The following is a 16338-nucleotide window of genomic DNA, read 5'->3' on the forward strand; positions in this document are numbered from 1 at the left end:
AAGCGTGGCCCTAATAATCCTAGTTTGTAAAGATTTTAGGAAGATCTTAATAACCATATGCCCATTCAGGGTATAAAAATACCTTAAGGCATGCATAGATGCACAAGCTTTGTGCAGTACTACTTTGTTTGTATAATCTCCATGGAAACACTTTGCATTATATTTTGATAAGGCAACTTAATGAGGTGCTTTGCTTTGTGGGATGAATTTAAGAGTTAGTGAACATCTAACAAAGATGATAATTTTAGGTTTAGAATGGTCTATTTTGAGCTCTTCATTCTAACATTATATATAACATTAATACACCAAGGCTTGTTTGTTAAGATCACACCTATAGAGTAAATGTATTAGCAACTGTTTATCTTTCTGTTCTTTGTTGCAGGAGGGTATGGTTCCATTCCATTTTATCCAAACATGATATCAGATTATCCAGGAACAAGTTAAAAAGAAGGGAGACTGGTTCCAGAACACATCTCTGGAAATTACCCTATGGACCCTGACTCTCATGGCAACATTACAATGTAGGTTCTGTATGAGCGTCAATAGCCAGTGGTCTTTGTTGAGCCTAACACATATGTTCCTGTTCACTGAGTCAGAGGTTGAAAAAAGGTTATTATATAAAGGTTGTTCGCAGTTACTTTATTGTTGGAAATCATGGTGTAATCAAAGTGATATCTTGATCCAGAGACCTAGGAGTATAGAATCTTATGACCAGTCCTGCTTCACCCTGAGGCTTCTTGAGTGTACAGATGGTCGCCGACTTAATGATGCTTTGATTTATGATTTTTCAACTTTATGATGGTATGAAAGCTGTATGCATTTAGTAGATGTTGTACTTTGAATTTTGATCTTCTCCCGGGCTAGTGACTAGTGATATGTGGTATGATTCTCCCAGTTGGAACATGATCACAAGGGTAAATAGCCAGTACGCTTAACAATGATTCTGTACCCATGCAATGATTCATTTTTCACTTTCAGTACAGTTATTCAGTAACTTACATGAGCTATTCAACACTTAATTATCAAACAAGCTTTGTAGTAGATAATTTTGCCAACTATAGGCTAGTGTAAGTGTTCTGAGCACATGTAAGGCAGGGCTGAGCTATTATGTTTGGACGGTTAGATGCATTTAAATGCATTTCAACTTAAGATATTTTCAGTTTACAATGGGTTTATTGGGCTGTAACCCCATCTTAGGTCAAGAGTATATATGCAAAGAAGCAGCAAAGCGGGAAGCTGTAATGCTTTATTAACTAGTTTGGGCTTTAGCCTCACACTTCCTGGAGCTTTCCTGGACCATTTGGAGAACTTGACCTGAAGATTGGCTTCAATAGTTTAAAAACAGACAGACAGAGTAAATGCTGGTTTCTGCTTTGTGCCACAAAGCCAAAAACTTGGCCAACCTTTTACCAATGTGCCTAGCATGTGCCATATTCAAGGCTTATTTCTTTACATTTATTACTTGGTGTTAGCCCTCAAAGCAACTTTGTGAGATAGGTATTTAAAGATGAGGGAACTGAGTCTTAGCCTTGGTTATTTAACCTCAGGGTCATATAGGCAGGTGAAGTGAAGAAATGTCCAGTCTTCTCATTTCCTGCTCAAGTTTCTACAAATGTGGCTCTAAGAATATATTTCGAGTATGCTAAGATAAGGATTCCTCAGTTCCTGGAGATGCCTGCTGAGCTGGACAGGGGAGTGCTTAGCTGACTAGAGTTCCTGACTGAACAAACATGAACAGCCTAATCTTACTTTTATACTAGTGTGCCGTACAAATACTGTATTCTGTGTATGCGACGTGAAGAAAATAGAGCCACACTGGCCTGCTCCACTGAAAGTCACAAGAGCCAGCAAGAGGAAGCATTTGCCCCTACTTCTTACAGCTATCCTCCTTTCAGCCTCTCAGGCTGCAGTAATATGCCCTACTCAATGCCAAGTGGGAAAGAGAATGTTCAGAGAGTCTGGAAGGGAGACAGGAAGAAATGGTTGGAGCCCATTCCCCAAGGAACAGGTGAGTGGGGTCAAACATTATTCACTTAACAGGAATAAGAGATTCCTAAAGGGATGGCATAGACGTAACTTCTATTTTGCCCATAATAAAATGTTCTTAATCTTGACTATGTCACATTTGTGGGAGGAGTAGACCGTCCTTTGAGAAAAGGTAACAAAAACTTTGAGCTCCCTCTAGAGGTCAACAGTGATTAAAAAAAAAAGCATCATAATGGGAAATAAACTGAACCTAAAGCTAGCTTACCCCTTTCAGCCACAAACTAGCATTTTATAGATGCATTACCCAGAAAAACACTTTTTTACTTTGAGGAGTAGTTACCTTTGAGGATAAATTTGGGTTAATCATATTCTAATTAGTTGTGTGTGGGTCAGTCCTAAAATTCAGTGTTTGCTGTATTAGGGTACATTGAACTAATAAAAGAGAAAAGATCATGAAAATAGACTGTGTCCAAACAAAATAGCATGATGCTTAATAGGAGCTCTGAGTATTGAAGCAAATAGGAACAAGATGGGAATGAATTCTGTGCTATCAGAATGTTCTGACAGCAGCAGGCCCTTGAGTTTAGCAGAGATAAAGATGATCAGTATACCCCTGTGTTCTCACCCCCACCTACCTCCCCAACTTCTCAAAGAGTACCAGAAGATTAATCTGAAGTCCAAGTAGCAGGCATGTGTTAAAATTTCTAAGAATGCTAACATACAGTTTAAGTTTTAGAACCTCAGCTGGTCAAATGAAAAATTTATTTCAGGGCAGAAATCTTAGTCCTAGCCAGATACTCCATGGATGAGAATTAGTTATGGTGTTGAACTTTACTGTATTTTCTCCTTTTGTTCTCAGTATGGTTTATTGTTCTCTTCAGAACCCACCAAGAGAGTTCAGTTCTTAAAACTTAGTAACTATAGAATGAAAAAGTTAGAAGTCATGTTTAATTTGTGGCAATATTAAGAATATATGAAAGTTACAGATTTCCTTAAAGTTCCTGAAATGCTCAAAAATACCAGAAGAATTGGAGCATCCTACAAAGGGACACAGGAGCTAACCTGAAAGTGCTCTCAGTGACCAAATCTGGAATAATTTGAACAATACAATAAATGACATAGTAGATTATAACCCAAAGCATGAAATAAATAAATGTGACTTCATATTGAAAATAACCAAGTAAATAAGTAGGAGAGAAGACAAATTTCCCCTACAGAAGATTCCAGGTAATTTATGTAGCTACTCCTCTTCAAAGGAGTATCCCTTATATGTGGGCTGCACTTAATGACTTCCTACCAGAGTACCTTCTTGGGGGACAGGGGACTTTATAGTGGAGAAACCTGGCAAGCAGCACCCTGGCCAGATAATGTAGGTTATCATTAATAAGTCATATTGATAAGATGGACCTTTGTCTGATGTGATAAGAATGACACTTCACCTCTGTGATCTTCCTGCCAGTAAGTGATAATTGCAGTGTGGCCATGAGAAAAACGATCTCAAATGTAGGAACATACTGTAAAGCACCTGGCCAGTATTCTTCAGAACCGCAAAGGTCATCCAAAACAAGAGAAGTCTGAGAAACTGTCACAGACCGGAGGAGACTAAAGGAAAGAGAACTAAATGTAATATGGGACCCTTCAACTGAAAAGGAACACTAGGGAAAAATGAGTGAAATCTGAATAAAGTATAGTTTTTAGTTAATATTCCTGTGTGAGTTCTTTGGTTGTGGCAGATAAACCATAGCAATGTAAGATGCTAACAAATAAGGAATACCTAGATGAAGGTACACAGGAACTCTATACTGTCTTTGCAGATCTTATGTAAATCTAAAGGTATGCTAAAATTAATTTATGGAAAACAGATTAGTTAACTTTTGTGCTATGTAGCTTTTGTTTAGTGATATTTGAAAAATGGGGAACTTCTCTGTTATCGTGTATATGCATTATGACTTGCAGATAAGTAGTGTGTGACTTTCATGTATAAAAGTGAGGGCAGCCAAGGTGGCTCAGCGGTTTAGTGCCACCTTCAGCCCAGGGCGTGATCCTGGAGACCCGGGATCGAGTCCCATGTTGGGCTCCCTGCATGGAGCCTGCTTCTCCCTCTGCCTGTGTCTCTGCCTGCCTCTCTCTCTCTCTCTCTCTCTCTCTCTCTCTTTCTCTCATAAATAAATAAAATCTTTTTTAAAGTAATAAATAAATAAAAGTGAGAAAGACCCCATCTTATAAAAGGCAGGTGAGGTGATCAATGACATGAGAATCTCCAGTACCGTGGTTTACTGCTATAGCAGTGGTGGGAGTTGAGCAGAGCAGAATCATACTTCATTACCTGTTTTGTCCTGATTTCATCATTGATTGACTTCTAACTTACAGAAAGTAACTTGTGTTAAGTCACTATGGTTGGTGAATTCCAGGTTACAAAGAAATCTAAGATCCATTTTTGTCAGACTGTGATCTCTAATAGAGATCCATGGTTATGGTGGAGTTAATGGAGTATTTGCAGTTGTGTTGTCCTTTCAGGTCTTGAATTCTCCATACTGAAAGTTGCCTGACAAAAGCACATGATTTTTCTCCAGCCATTATTCTGTTTTCTTCCTCTTCTAGATGTGTTAAGTATCTGAATACATGTGGTATATGCTCTGAAAGATAAACCCTCTGAAGAGAGAAATCTTCTCTTTTGATGTTTCTTTGCAAATGAAATTTCTTTGTAAATTTTGAAGTTCATAATTGACTTACTCATGGTCAAATTATTTCTTAATAGCAGAGCTGAGACTGCATCTCCAGATGTCTTCTTGCCTAATGGTTAATGAAAGGCTACAGGAAGAGTGGAAAGGGAGGAGGATTTCGAGAATGTGCAAAATGTGAAAGGATACTGGCAGAATAAGAACATCTGATGTTTCCCACATAGTCTCTAACACTTTAGATAGCTGGAAGACATTAGTGAGCATCTTTATACATTTTTAAAAATATTTTTGATTATTTCAGTAGGATGGCTTCTGGAACTGACATGAAGTTCCAAGAGAATGAATGCTTTAGGGCTGTTGATATAAATTATGAGATAGTTTTCAAAAAAAAACCCCATATCTACTTCTATCTTACAATGTAGATATAACAACTTATTATTTTTTCCTCTAGTTTAAGAGGTAGAAAATGGTGTCTTATCTAAACACTAATTTAATTTTGAGTGGATACTTTCTTGATATTTTACCCGTATTGCTCTTCTGTCAATTGTCTTTCTATGTTGTATGAGCTGTTTTTGGAAATAAAAATATTTTTTCCTAGTCTGGTTGTCTTTAGTTATTGTGTAAAAAAATCACAGTTTTCTTTTATTATGTCTGGGTTATCCTTGTGTATTTCTACCCCTCCAAATATCTAATAATGAATTTTTTTTCCTGATGGGCCACATACAGAGGGCTAAAGAAATGAGAGGAAAGGTGATAATTCAAGCAAGGCAGATAGCACATGAAAGCTAAAGAAGGAAGCATAAGGGTGGGCATAAGTATAAATGTGGAAGTTGTATATAAAACATCAGTCTTCTTACAGAATTTGGCTGATGTTAAGGTACTAGAAAGTAAGATGGTATATATTAGGGAAAGTGTTGATATAGTTTTCTTAAGATATAATTTGCAAACATGAAATTCATCCTTTTTAGCATACAGTTTCTCAAGGTTTGATTTGAAAAAAAAAAAAACATACAGATGGGTGCCTGGGTGACACAGTCAGTTAAGCATCCAACTCTTGGTTTTGGCTCAGGTGGTGGGTGATCTGAGGATTGTTGAGATCGAGCCCCTCATCGGTCTCTGGTCTCAGCGAGTCTGCTTAAGACTGTCCCTCTCCTTCTGGCTTCCACCTTGTGCACACTTCATTATGTGCTCTCTCTATATATAAAATAAAAGTAAATCTTAAAAGAAAACATACAGAAAGAAGTATAGTCACTAACAACATGGAAAGCAATTCATCATTCCAAGATGTTTTGTGTCTCTTTGTAGTCAACCTCCACCCCACTCCTAAGCAAACACTGATCTGTCCTCTATCTCTGTAGTTGGGCCTTTTCCAGCAGATAAATGAATTATTATATAGTATGTGGCCCTTGAATTTGGTTTCTTTAGCTTATCATAATGCATTCTGAGATTTGAGATTGCTTGCATTAGTAGTTCCTTTTTATTGCTGAGTGGTATTTCATTGTATGGCTATATTGCATTTTGTTTATTCCCCAATTGAGGGTCATTTGGGGTTGTGTCTAGTTTTTAGTAATTACAGATAAAGCTGCTATGAACATTTGCATCCAGATTTTTATGTGACCATAGGTTTTGTCTCTTTTGGGTAAGTATCTACTATTGTGATTGTTAGGTCACATAGTGTTTTAACTTTATAAGAAACTGCCAAACTTTTTTTCCCCAAAGTGAATGTGCCTTTTGCAGTCCCATCAGCTAAATGTGAGAGTTCCTGTTGCTCAATGTTAGCAATAGGCGTTTTCTTTTCTTTTTTCTTTTTTTTAATTCAGATGGTGTGTAGTAGTATCTTATTTCTTTATCTTGTAGAGATTCATCTTTTGTCAAAAGAGTTTTCAAGTTACTGTTAGGGTAATGGCTATAGATGTGTTAACCTCGTCTTCTTGCCTGAACTCTGGAAACGAATTCCATAATGCTCTGGTCTGATTGCTTTATGTCGTACAAGTAAGATCAAATATTCTTTATATATGTATGTTTTTTTAACTCAGTGATATAATGTAGACAAGATTTTTTTTTTTAAGATTTTATTTGAGAGAGAGAGAGAGAGCGCAAGGGAGGAGGAGAGGGAGAAGCAGGCCCCCCACTGAGCAGGGAGCCCCAATGTGGGGCTCCATCCCAGGACCCTAGGATCATGACCTGAGCTAAAGGCAGACGCTTAACCAACTGAGCTACCTAGATGCCCTGACAACATTCTTTCTTAATACAAATAGATTTTTATTTTTTTTATACTCAAAATGTAAGGTATACATGGACAAACTTTGGAGGGATGTGTACTAAAATAATCATAGTGGTTCTCTCAGAAGTGAGGTTAAGAGTGATGATTGTTTTCTAAAAAGCAATTTGTGTGATTAAAACGAAGTAATACAAAGATTCTGTAAAAAACAGATTTTACAGAAATCATAGTGTATTTTAAATACATCAGATAGATATTTTATAATTTGCACAAGTTTGCAAAAAGACTGTTCAGTTATCACCTGTGGTTATCTCTTACTGGTGCTATTCCAGGTTTATGCTTTCAGTTTTTTTTAAGTTGGTTAAAGTGATTGCTGTTGTTTTGTTTTTTTTTTACAAAAACAATTATGCTTTCAATATTTATATATTTATGTTCTTACAAATCTTTTTAAGTGTTTTTATTGCAATACTGGTTTTTATCCTTTGCCTTTTATCCTTTTGTGTATTTGATCCTTTGCCTTAGAGTTGTAAGATTACCAAGTGGTTAGTTAGAACCAGTAATTCTTACTTAATCTTTAGGTAGTTTTATTGTAGTTGGAGACTGTTTTTTAAATTTGTACTTAGAATTCTTTAAGGGACTGTCTGTGGTTCAGTGGATGAGTTTTTTAAAAACTGCATAGCTCTTTAGAAGAAACATTATTTTTCCTATTGGTGTAAAGTTCTCTTCAAGTGTATATCAATTATATGATTAAAGTACGTATACTTTTTCCTACCCCGCCCCCTTCTTCCCTGCCCCATTAAAAAATCTGTCAGGCATAGAGAGGCATATGTCAGTGTTATAGTTAAAATTTGTGTCAACTCCTCTACTTCTGATAACCCTGAAACATATATAGTGAAAATCTGTGGGCATAAAGATTTACAATTATTAACATCTCTGTCACACTTTTTAATCAGGCATACACATTATAAACTCTTTTGTCCTTTTGAATTCCTTCTTAATTAACCAATGATTGGAGGCATTATTGGCATTTAGTAGGCATGAGCCAAGTGTGTTAGCTATTTGGCAGTTTGCAGGACAATCTTGAACAAGAAAAGACCATCCTGCTCTGCATGATTTAGAAAATTCTGCCAAATGTTCATGGTGCCGAAAAAAACTTATATTCTGAGCCTAAAATATAACTCTGTTTTATTTATCAAGTATTTTTTTTCATGGGTTTAATGTGTATACTGAGGTCTGCTTGTAAATCAAGGGAAGATTCTGCTTTGAAATGCTAGATTTTTTTTAAAAAGATTTTATTCTAGAAAGAGAGAGCAGGGAGGAGGGGCAGAGAGAAAGCGAGCCCCAAACAGACTCCACACTAAGTGTGGAGCCTGATGCTGAACCTGGTGTGGGGCTCGATCCCAGGATCCTGAGATCGTGACAAGAGTTGTACACACTCAACCTATTGCATCACCCAGGCACTCCTGAAATATTAGAATCTTAAAAAGAATTCTTAATGCTTTTGCAAAGTCATATCACCAGTGCAAGGCTATTGATGGTTTTTGAGTGACCATTATTGTATATAGTGTAAGTTTGCATTTATAACTGATCTCTTGTGGTTCTTCTGTATATAGTGTTATCATGCTTGAACATTTACATGGTGATCATTTTTAATTTTTATTTTTTTAAGATTTTGTTTATTTACTTATTCATGAGAGACACAGAGAGGCAAAGACATTGGCAGAGGGAGAAGCAGGCTCCCTGTGGGAAGCTTTATGTGGGTCTCGATCCCAGGCCCCCCAGGATCATGACCCAAACCTAAGGCAGATGCTCAACCACTGAGCCACCCAGGTGCCCCCCATGCTGGTCATTTTTTAAAAAATATTTTCCGGGCAGCCTGGGTGGCTCAGCGGTTTGGTGCCGCCCTCAGCCCAGGGCATGGTCCTTGAGTCCCGGGATTGAGTCCCACATCGGGCTCCCTGCATGGAGCCTGCTTCTCCCTCTGCCTATGTCTTTGCCTTTCTCTCTCTTTCTGTGTGTCTCTTATGAATAAATAAATAAAATCTTTAAAATATATTTTTTTTCCATCTTTCTTTTTGGGATTGCAGTGACCTATATGGTAGAACACCTGTTAGTATCCTATAAGTCAGCTCTTTGTTCTTTTTTCCTGCTTTGATCCTGCCATTTTTTTCCTTCTCCCCTATTACTAGCCCTTCAAATTCTTGATCTTTTTTTACTGCAGTATGTAGTCTGTTAATGCTATTCAGTGTATCTTTCAGATAGTATTTTTTCATTTCTAGGTTTGCCTTCTTTGTCTTTTCTCTTATAGTTCTCAACATGTTCATGATTCTATGTTCTGGAGCATATTTACAACAGCTATTTTAAGATTCTTGTCTGCTGGGACCTTAATTCCATCATTTTTGTAATTTCTGGTTCTGTTGGTTTATTTTTCTTCTTCTTTATATTCTGGTGATTTGGGATTGGATGCCAGACATTGTGAATTTACATTGTTGAATGTTGGATTTTGTTCTAGCACATAGTTACTTGAGGCAAATTTGATTGTTGTAAAGTTTACTTTTATTCTCTTTGGTAGGACAAATTCAGTCTTTAGTGCTGATCCCAGTACTAAGGTGATGCTCTTCTGAAGACTTTACCTCATGCTTCCTTATGAGGTTTCTCTATTCCAGTGATCCTTAACAATTCTAAGCCCTCATAAGCTTTCTGGTGGTTCTTTCCTAGGCCTTAGGGAATGCTCAGATGAGTATTCACTTAAAGATCCTAAGTGTCCTCTGTAAATCCCTCCAACTTTCTTTTGGTACTCTGCCACAAATTCCAGCTGATTCTGCTTTAACCCCCAGTTTCTGTCTCCACAGCTAACTGAGAGTGTTGCTTTGTATTTGAATTCTTCCTAACTGCATCCAAAAGTAAAGTGGGTTAAATATATGACTCAATTTCTTTCTCTTGTCTAAGGGTTCACAGTCCACAGTATTTTGTTCCATTTTCTAGTCTTTCCCAGCAAGAGGATGCATCCAGATGTCTTATTCTCCTTCATGGCCAGAAGCAGAAGACCAATCCCAACCCTCATCTTCGTCCTCACCCTAACTCCCATGTCAGAGCTAATAATTATTTGCCCACCTAATATATAGCAATTATTATTAATTACTACTGTGTGTGTGTGTGTGTGTACACATATATATACACGCCATCTATTAATTTTCCCTTGTCTGATTTTTATGCTGAGAATTTTACAATTTTGAATCTTTGGCTGTCTGTACCGTTTATCATAACCACTTAAGATAATAGGGAAGGTAGGTAACAAGAAGGAAATGTTATGGGTGATGAAATAAAAACAGACCCCAGTAATACTGCTATTGTCACTCTTACCACCACCAACTACCTACCACTTCGCCCCCAAAAGCAGCAGTTATTTTGCCTTTTTAGAATGAAACCTGGCTGCTGATGGTTTCGAATGAGATCTTGGAAGAAGTGAAGAGTTCCATTTTATATAATACATTATAAATCCTTGGTTTTTATTAACAGTATATAAGATATAACAATAAAGGTCAAAAACATTGTGCTTATTAAGTATTCCTAATAAAAAATTGTGCCTTTTAAGCACAATCTTTGTGTTGCTTGAAATTTAGTCTCTGCCTAAAATTGCTGTGTGTTTTAATACACAGGTGGGCAGTTGAGAGGGAGTCTTCTCTTTTTATTAACTGTATTAGAATGTTATTTTATAAGATTAACACAGGCAATTTTTTCATTGTGAAATAAGCTTTTTTTGGGGGGGGGCAGGGGAAATGATCTTATTTTTTTCTTTAAAAGAGGAAGTTTTTGTTCTTTGATTTTTGCTGTTTGTTGCTATTGGTTTGGGAGAACATGACCCAGTTGATACGTTGTAATGGGCCATCCCTAGAGTTTAGTATTATGACTCTTTTTTTTTATGGTGAAAAAATTTATATTTAGATTTATAGCCAGCTGGACTCAGTGTAGATGATCCCAATTTTGTTGGCAATATCCAAACCATCATAGTCAGGAGCCAGTCGAACATACGCTTTCTTCTCTCCATCAGGCCTGATCAAGGTGTTGATCTTGGCCACATCAATGTCATAGAGCTTTTTCACAGCCTGTTTGATCTGGTGCTTATTGGCCTTGACCTCAACAATGAACACAAGTGTGTTGTCTCTTGTTTTCTTCATGGTTGACTCAGTCGTCAGGGGGAACTTGATGATGGCATAGTGATCAAGCTTGTTTCTCCTGGGGGCGCTCTTTCGAGGATATTTGGGCTGCCTTTGGAGCTGCAGGGTCTTGGGTCGTCAGAATATAGGTGATGTACGGATCTTCTTTTTTTTTTGTGACTGTGCACGCCTCTCAACACCGCTTTCTTAGCTTTCAAAGCCTTTGCTTTGGCTTCGGCTTTGGGAGGGTCAGGGGCTTCCTTCTTCGCCTTCGGCGCCATCTTTGTGAAAGGGATTTAGTGTTCTGACTCTTAACAGTGAGGTTAATGTCTTTGCTTTTTTAAAGCATGTTATAGTTACTTTACTCTTAAGAGTAAAGTATTCTCAAGTTTTCATTAATAGTTTGTTTTAAAAGTAGTGTCCAGGAATCTAAATTCTCATGAAACACATTTATGTTTTCATCCTGCTGCTCCTGGGGCAGCAATCCCATGTGTTGTTAAGATTGTTGTTTTATTTTACCCATAGCTTAGTATTTAAAGGCTCAAAATTATCTTAGGTACGGTATTCTTGGCTTTGCAGTAGAAGTCAGTGTCCACTCTGTAATGTTTTAGACTGTCTAGTGTGGTAGCTACTAGCCATGTATGGCTAAAATTAGAAATTAAGGAGCCACATGTGGCTTGTGATTACTGCATTAAACAGTGTAGATAATAGTGTCCTTCCATTGAAACAAAGTTCTGTTGAGCAGCACATGGTATACTTTCTGCAGTTATCTACTATTTTTTTAAAATGGTATGGAATATTAGGATTATTTTCTAGGAATAGATTTATTATTATTTTTCAAAAACTGATACCAGTATTTGGCCAACCTTGCTTGGGTATAGTGTGTAATAGGAGCACTGGTTTTAGAACCATGCTTCCTCGTCTTTTGCAGATCATGGTATCCCCAGGAAGCAGTTAGGTCAGTATGAGACACTGAGATAAATAGGTTGTTCATAATGGGAGGTTACAGATTTGGGTGCTTTTTTGCAGCATCTAGTCAAACTCCTAACCCATTCCTGATACTCCAGTATGCCATGGCACATGCATTTCAAATCTCAGTTTCTTAGTGTTCTTCATAAGTGATTCCTATATATTTTTATTGTTCTCTAAGCAGCACTTGATTTTGTTCTTTTATTCCTCCCTTCCTCCCTTTCATATGTCGTACTCTCAGTGAGACCCTGTGAGATCGTGGCATTTTACAAGTCAAAATAACTCAAAAAGCATCATCATAAACTTGGGAAATTTAATAGGTGCTTGGCTATGTGATAGAAGAACACTTATACAGATGACTGAGTATCCAGAAATCGCAGTATCTCTTGTTTTGGGGGGAAGGGAGGAAGGAACACCATGATACAGTGCCTATTTATTTTTTATTTTAAGATTTTATTTTTTTATTTGTTAGAGGGCGAACACAAGGAGGGGGAGCGGGAGGCAGAGGGAGAGGGAGAAGCAGCTCCCTCCCCTGCAGGGAGCCCAATGCAGGGCTCTATCCGGAGACATTGAGATATTGATCTGAGGCAGATGCCCTACTGACTGAGACACCTAGGCATCCCTGGTTGGCTGTTTCCAAAATTTTTTCTTTTATCATCTTTTGGCAAGATGAATAGTAAGAAACACCAGTATCTTAAGAATATCTGTAAATTGAGAAAATTGTGTGCCATTCATCCAGTGTTTCTCTTCATTACTAACGGATTTTTTTTTTTAAGATTTATTTATTTATTTATTCATGATAGACATAGAGACAGAGACACAGGCAGAGGGAGAAGCAGGCTCCTTGCAGGGAGCCCGACGCGGGACTTGATCCCGGGTCTCCAGGATCACGCCCTGAGCCGAAGGCAGGCACTCAACCGCTGAGCCACCCAGGGATCCCCATTACTAAAGGATTTAAAGTGGGTTGACTTCTGCGGTGTATGGTCTCTTGATAGTTTAGTTGTTTTGTAGGATTCTTAAGTTTATCTCAACTGTGCCTGTTAAAGTTTTGTAACCTTTCTGCAAAGGTGGTTCAGTATTAAGCATTTATAACATGACTTTACTCTGGAGTTCTAGTTGTTGTAAAATAACCATTCCTGAGATGAGTGACCATTGTGAGAACAGATGTCTTTATTTCTTTTTCAAATTTTTATTTAAATTCTGGTTAGTTACCATATGTAAGAACAGATGTCTTATTATTCCTGTTGCAGCTTGCACTAAAATACTGGTCTTTTTTTTTTTTTTTGTTCTCTGCCTCCTCCTTCTCTCTCTTACATGCACGCAGATGGAGACCTACACACTTCTGTTCCCCTCCCTATCACATATTCAATGACTGCATTCGTGAACCAGTACAGTCTTCAGTACCTGGGGGTAGTGTAATTAAAGCTGCTTTATTACTTGGTTCTTGTTCTGTCTTCTAAAGATAACACAGCTGTAGAATCCCCATCCTACATCTCTCTTCAGTCCTTTTACTACAATGATCTCCTTTCTGACTTAATCATCTCTATATTTTTTTCCTGTTCAGGTTACCTAAGGAAGATCAAGATCTTTCCCCCATTAGAAATGGACCCATCTTGCAGCATACCTATCTGTCCTGCTTTTCTCACTACTCAGCCGGGAAGCTAGCTAGTCAGGCTAGTCATACCATCATCATTGACTTATCCCTATTAAGTTATAGCCATGGCAGCTTATCTACCTAACAGGCAGTTATGATTTCTTTAATTTAGGTGAATGCAACAATTTGGACCTGGGAAGAAGATGAAATAATTTAAATACTGAGCCAACTCTGCCTGTATTCATTGGATGAACAGGAAAATGAAATCTGGTGTTAGGTTAGCATTTTACCAAGTCAAGAGTTCTAGAGTTCAGATATTTTTGGTGCAGCATGATTTTTATATTCAAATCAAGTAGCTTATTTGATGTGTTAATCAAAGAAACCATAAACTAGTAATGCAGTAGGGGAAATTCACAGAGTTGGACTGATGGCAGAAAGAATTTGCATCTCCAAGTGATGCTTGTGTGAGGGGTTTGAATTTAAAGATAATTTTATTAGGTATGATTTTTATTCCCTAATTTTAGAACCTGATCTTCAAATAAGAAGTGAGTCCATATATTGCCTGATATTGTTAGCTTCTACTTAGGTTTTGTCGCAGACATGTACTCTAATGTACTTTTAAGTGCAGGGACTGTGTATGTTTTTAACCCTTTAACATATTCACCACAGAAGTAAGTGCAGTACAGAGCACCCAATAGAATGGCTTTTACATTTGATTTCTTACTTGGCCTGTTGCTTGTGCAGTAGTGTGTTGCTTGCTGTTTACATATTAAATATTTAATATTTACATTGTAGCTTTTCCAGCATTGTTTTATTGTTGATCTTTAGTTTTGTACCATTGTGATCAGAAAATACACTTGGTATGATTTCCGTCTTCATAAGTTTGTAATATTTGTTAGGCCTCTATGTGATTTAATCAGGGGATTCCTCTGTGTTGCTTGAAGAAAATGTGTATTCTATTTTTCTTGGATGGAATGTTTTATATATATATATATATATAAATTTAGAACCATATATTCTGAAGTATGCTTCAAATAAAAAATGTTCTTGTTGAAAAGAAAATAATTTAAACCAAATGTACTCGTTTCAAATAGAGCATACCAGGGGGTAGGTGGGTAGGTAGGGGATGGGTGAAACAGGTGAAGGGGATTTTGAGTACACTTACCATGGTTGGCACTGAATAATGTTGTATAGAATTACTGAATCACTATTTTGTACACCAGAAACTAATACATCACTGTATGATGTTAACTATACTAAAACTAAAATTAAAAACTTAAGAAAAATAGAATGACTTTTTAAGTATTTACACATGTTTGGCTTTGCAGTCCAACATACTCAGTTTTATACTTTTATGTTACATATACAAACACTAGACTTACGCTTTCCTCCTGATGCCACTGACCATGGTGGGCTTCTGGGATAAGGTTTTAACCTGGAAGTGAGGTGCTGTCCATACCTTCTGAAGTTATATGCAAATGTTTGTGCACACTTAAAACATAGGCAGTTTATTGGCATAGCATGTGTAGCTTCTGGTAGTTCTCAGAGTGTTCCAAAAAGGTAAAGTGCCTTGGACCTAGACAGTAGAGAAAGTGAAGAAAGCTTTTCAAAATCAAGCTGGTCTTGGAAAAAATCAGTTAAAAAAAAAAAAACCTGTAAAATGCAGTTTTTGGGCAGATTATTGATAAAGATACATTGGTCTGTAATGTTAAGAATTTAAGGTATATAGTGTTCTTTTTTATATCAAGGCAGCATTTTTAAGTGAGCTAATATAGACCAGAAAATTACCATTTTCTGGTAGAAAAAGTTTACTTATTTCAAGTACATATAGATGGAGTTTTTCCTAACTTGGCATCATACTTTATAGTGAAGAACTTGTTAGTGACAGTGGTGATTATACATTGTAGTTGCTTTATTTCAATGCCTAATTCTGTAACTTAGCTATTTTTTCCTTAGAAAAATGGCTCTGGTGTCAAAAAGCAAGCGGAAAACCTTGTAATTTTATTTGATTTTACTGTGAAGTTAGCACTGACTTTGGGTGTAACAACTGATTCTAGTAGCCTTTGCAGTGTTTGGGAGTCAGAAGAAGAGTTGAAGGTGCATAGCAAAAGCATTTCTGCTATCCCTGTGTTCTGTTTGCAGACTTTTGTTTGAGAGGCCATAATTTGAATTAATAGTTTGGCTGCTAAAATTCCATCTGAAATTATTTTTTCATTTAAAATTTACCCAATTCTGGGGTTCCCTGGGTGGCTCAGCGGTTTAGCACCTGCCTTCGGCTCAGAGTGTGATCCTGGAGTCCCAGGATTGAGTCCCACGTCGGGCTCCCTGCATGGAGCCAGCTTCACCCTCTGGTGTCTCTGCCTCCCTCTCCCTCTCTCTCTCCCATGAATAAATAAATAAAATCTTTAAATAAAATAAAATTTACCTATTTCAGTTATATCTGCTTTAATTTTGTAGGCCACCTTTGGATAAAGTTACCTTATCAAAAGATATAAGAAAGAAAATTAGCATAATTATTAATGTTTAATGATGCTATCAAGTGTTTCACAAATTGTTGATTACATTAATGATTTTAATGGAATACCAGTAAACCACTAGTATTTCAGTATTTCTTGTGTTCTTATTAAAGTAGTGTCATATTTATTCCAGAGAGTGTTCTTTTGGAAAACCAAAATATTCATAAAAGAGCTTTAGGTTTACTTATTTCTGATGACAGGTTGATCTATAGGC

The 16338-nt window shown here is 37.1% G+C and overlaps 1 protein-coding gene across 2 annotated transcripts in view; it reads left to right on the forward strand.

The window, feature by feature from the left end:
* Positions 1-16338, forward strand: part of PPP2R2A (protein phosphatase 2 regulatory subunit Balpha) — an 86852-nt gene that overhangs the window by 36991 nt on the left and 33523 nt on the right. The window contains exon 3 of one of the 2 annotated variants that reach the window (XM_072719508.1): positions 383-521. The exons of the other annotated variant lie outside the window; for it this stretch is intronic. Coding sequence (XP_072575609.1) covers positions 506-521 — 16 coding nt within the window. The 5' untranslated portion in view covers positions 383-505. The remainder of the gene's footprint in view (positions 1-382; positions 522-16338) is intronic. 2 annotated transcript variants of the gene reach the window in all.

The sequence above is a fragment of the Vulpes vulpes genome, chromosome 9 (genome assembly GCF_048418805.1).
Source record: "Vulpes vulpes isolate BD-2025 chromosome 9, VulVul3, whole genome shotgun sequence".
Taxonomy (NCBI): Eukaryota; Metazoa; Chordata; class Mammalia; order Carnivora; family Canidae; genus Vulpes; species Vulpes vulpes.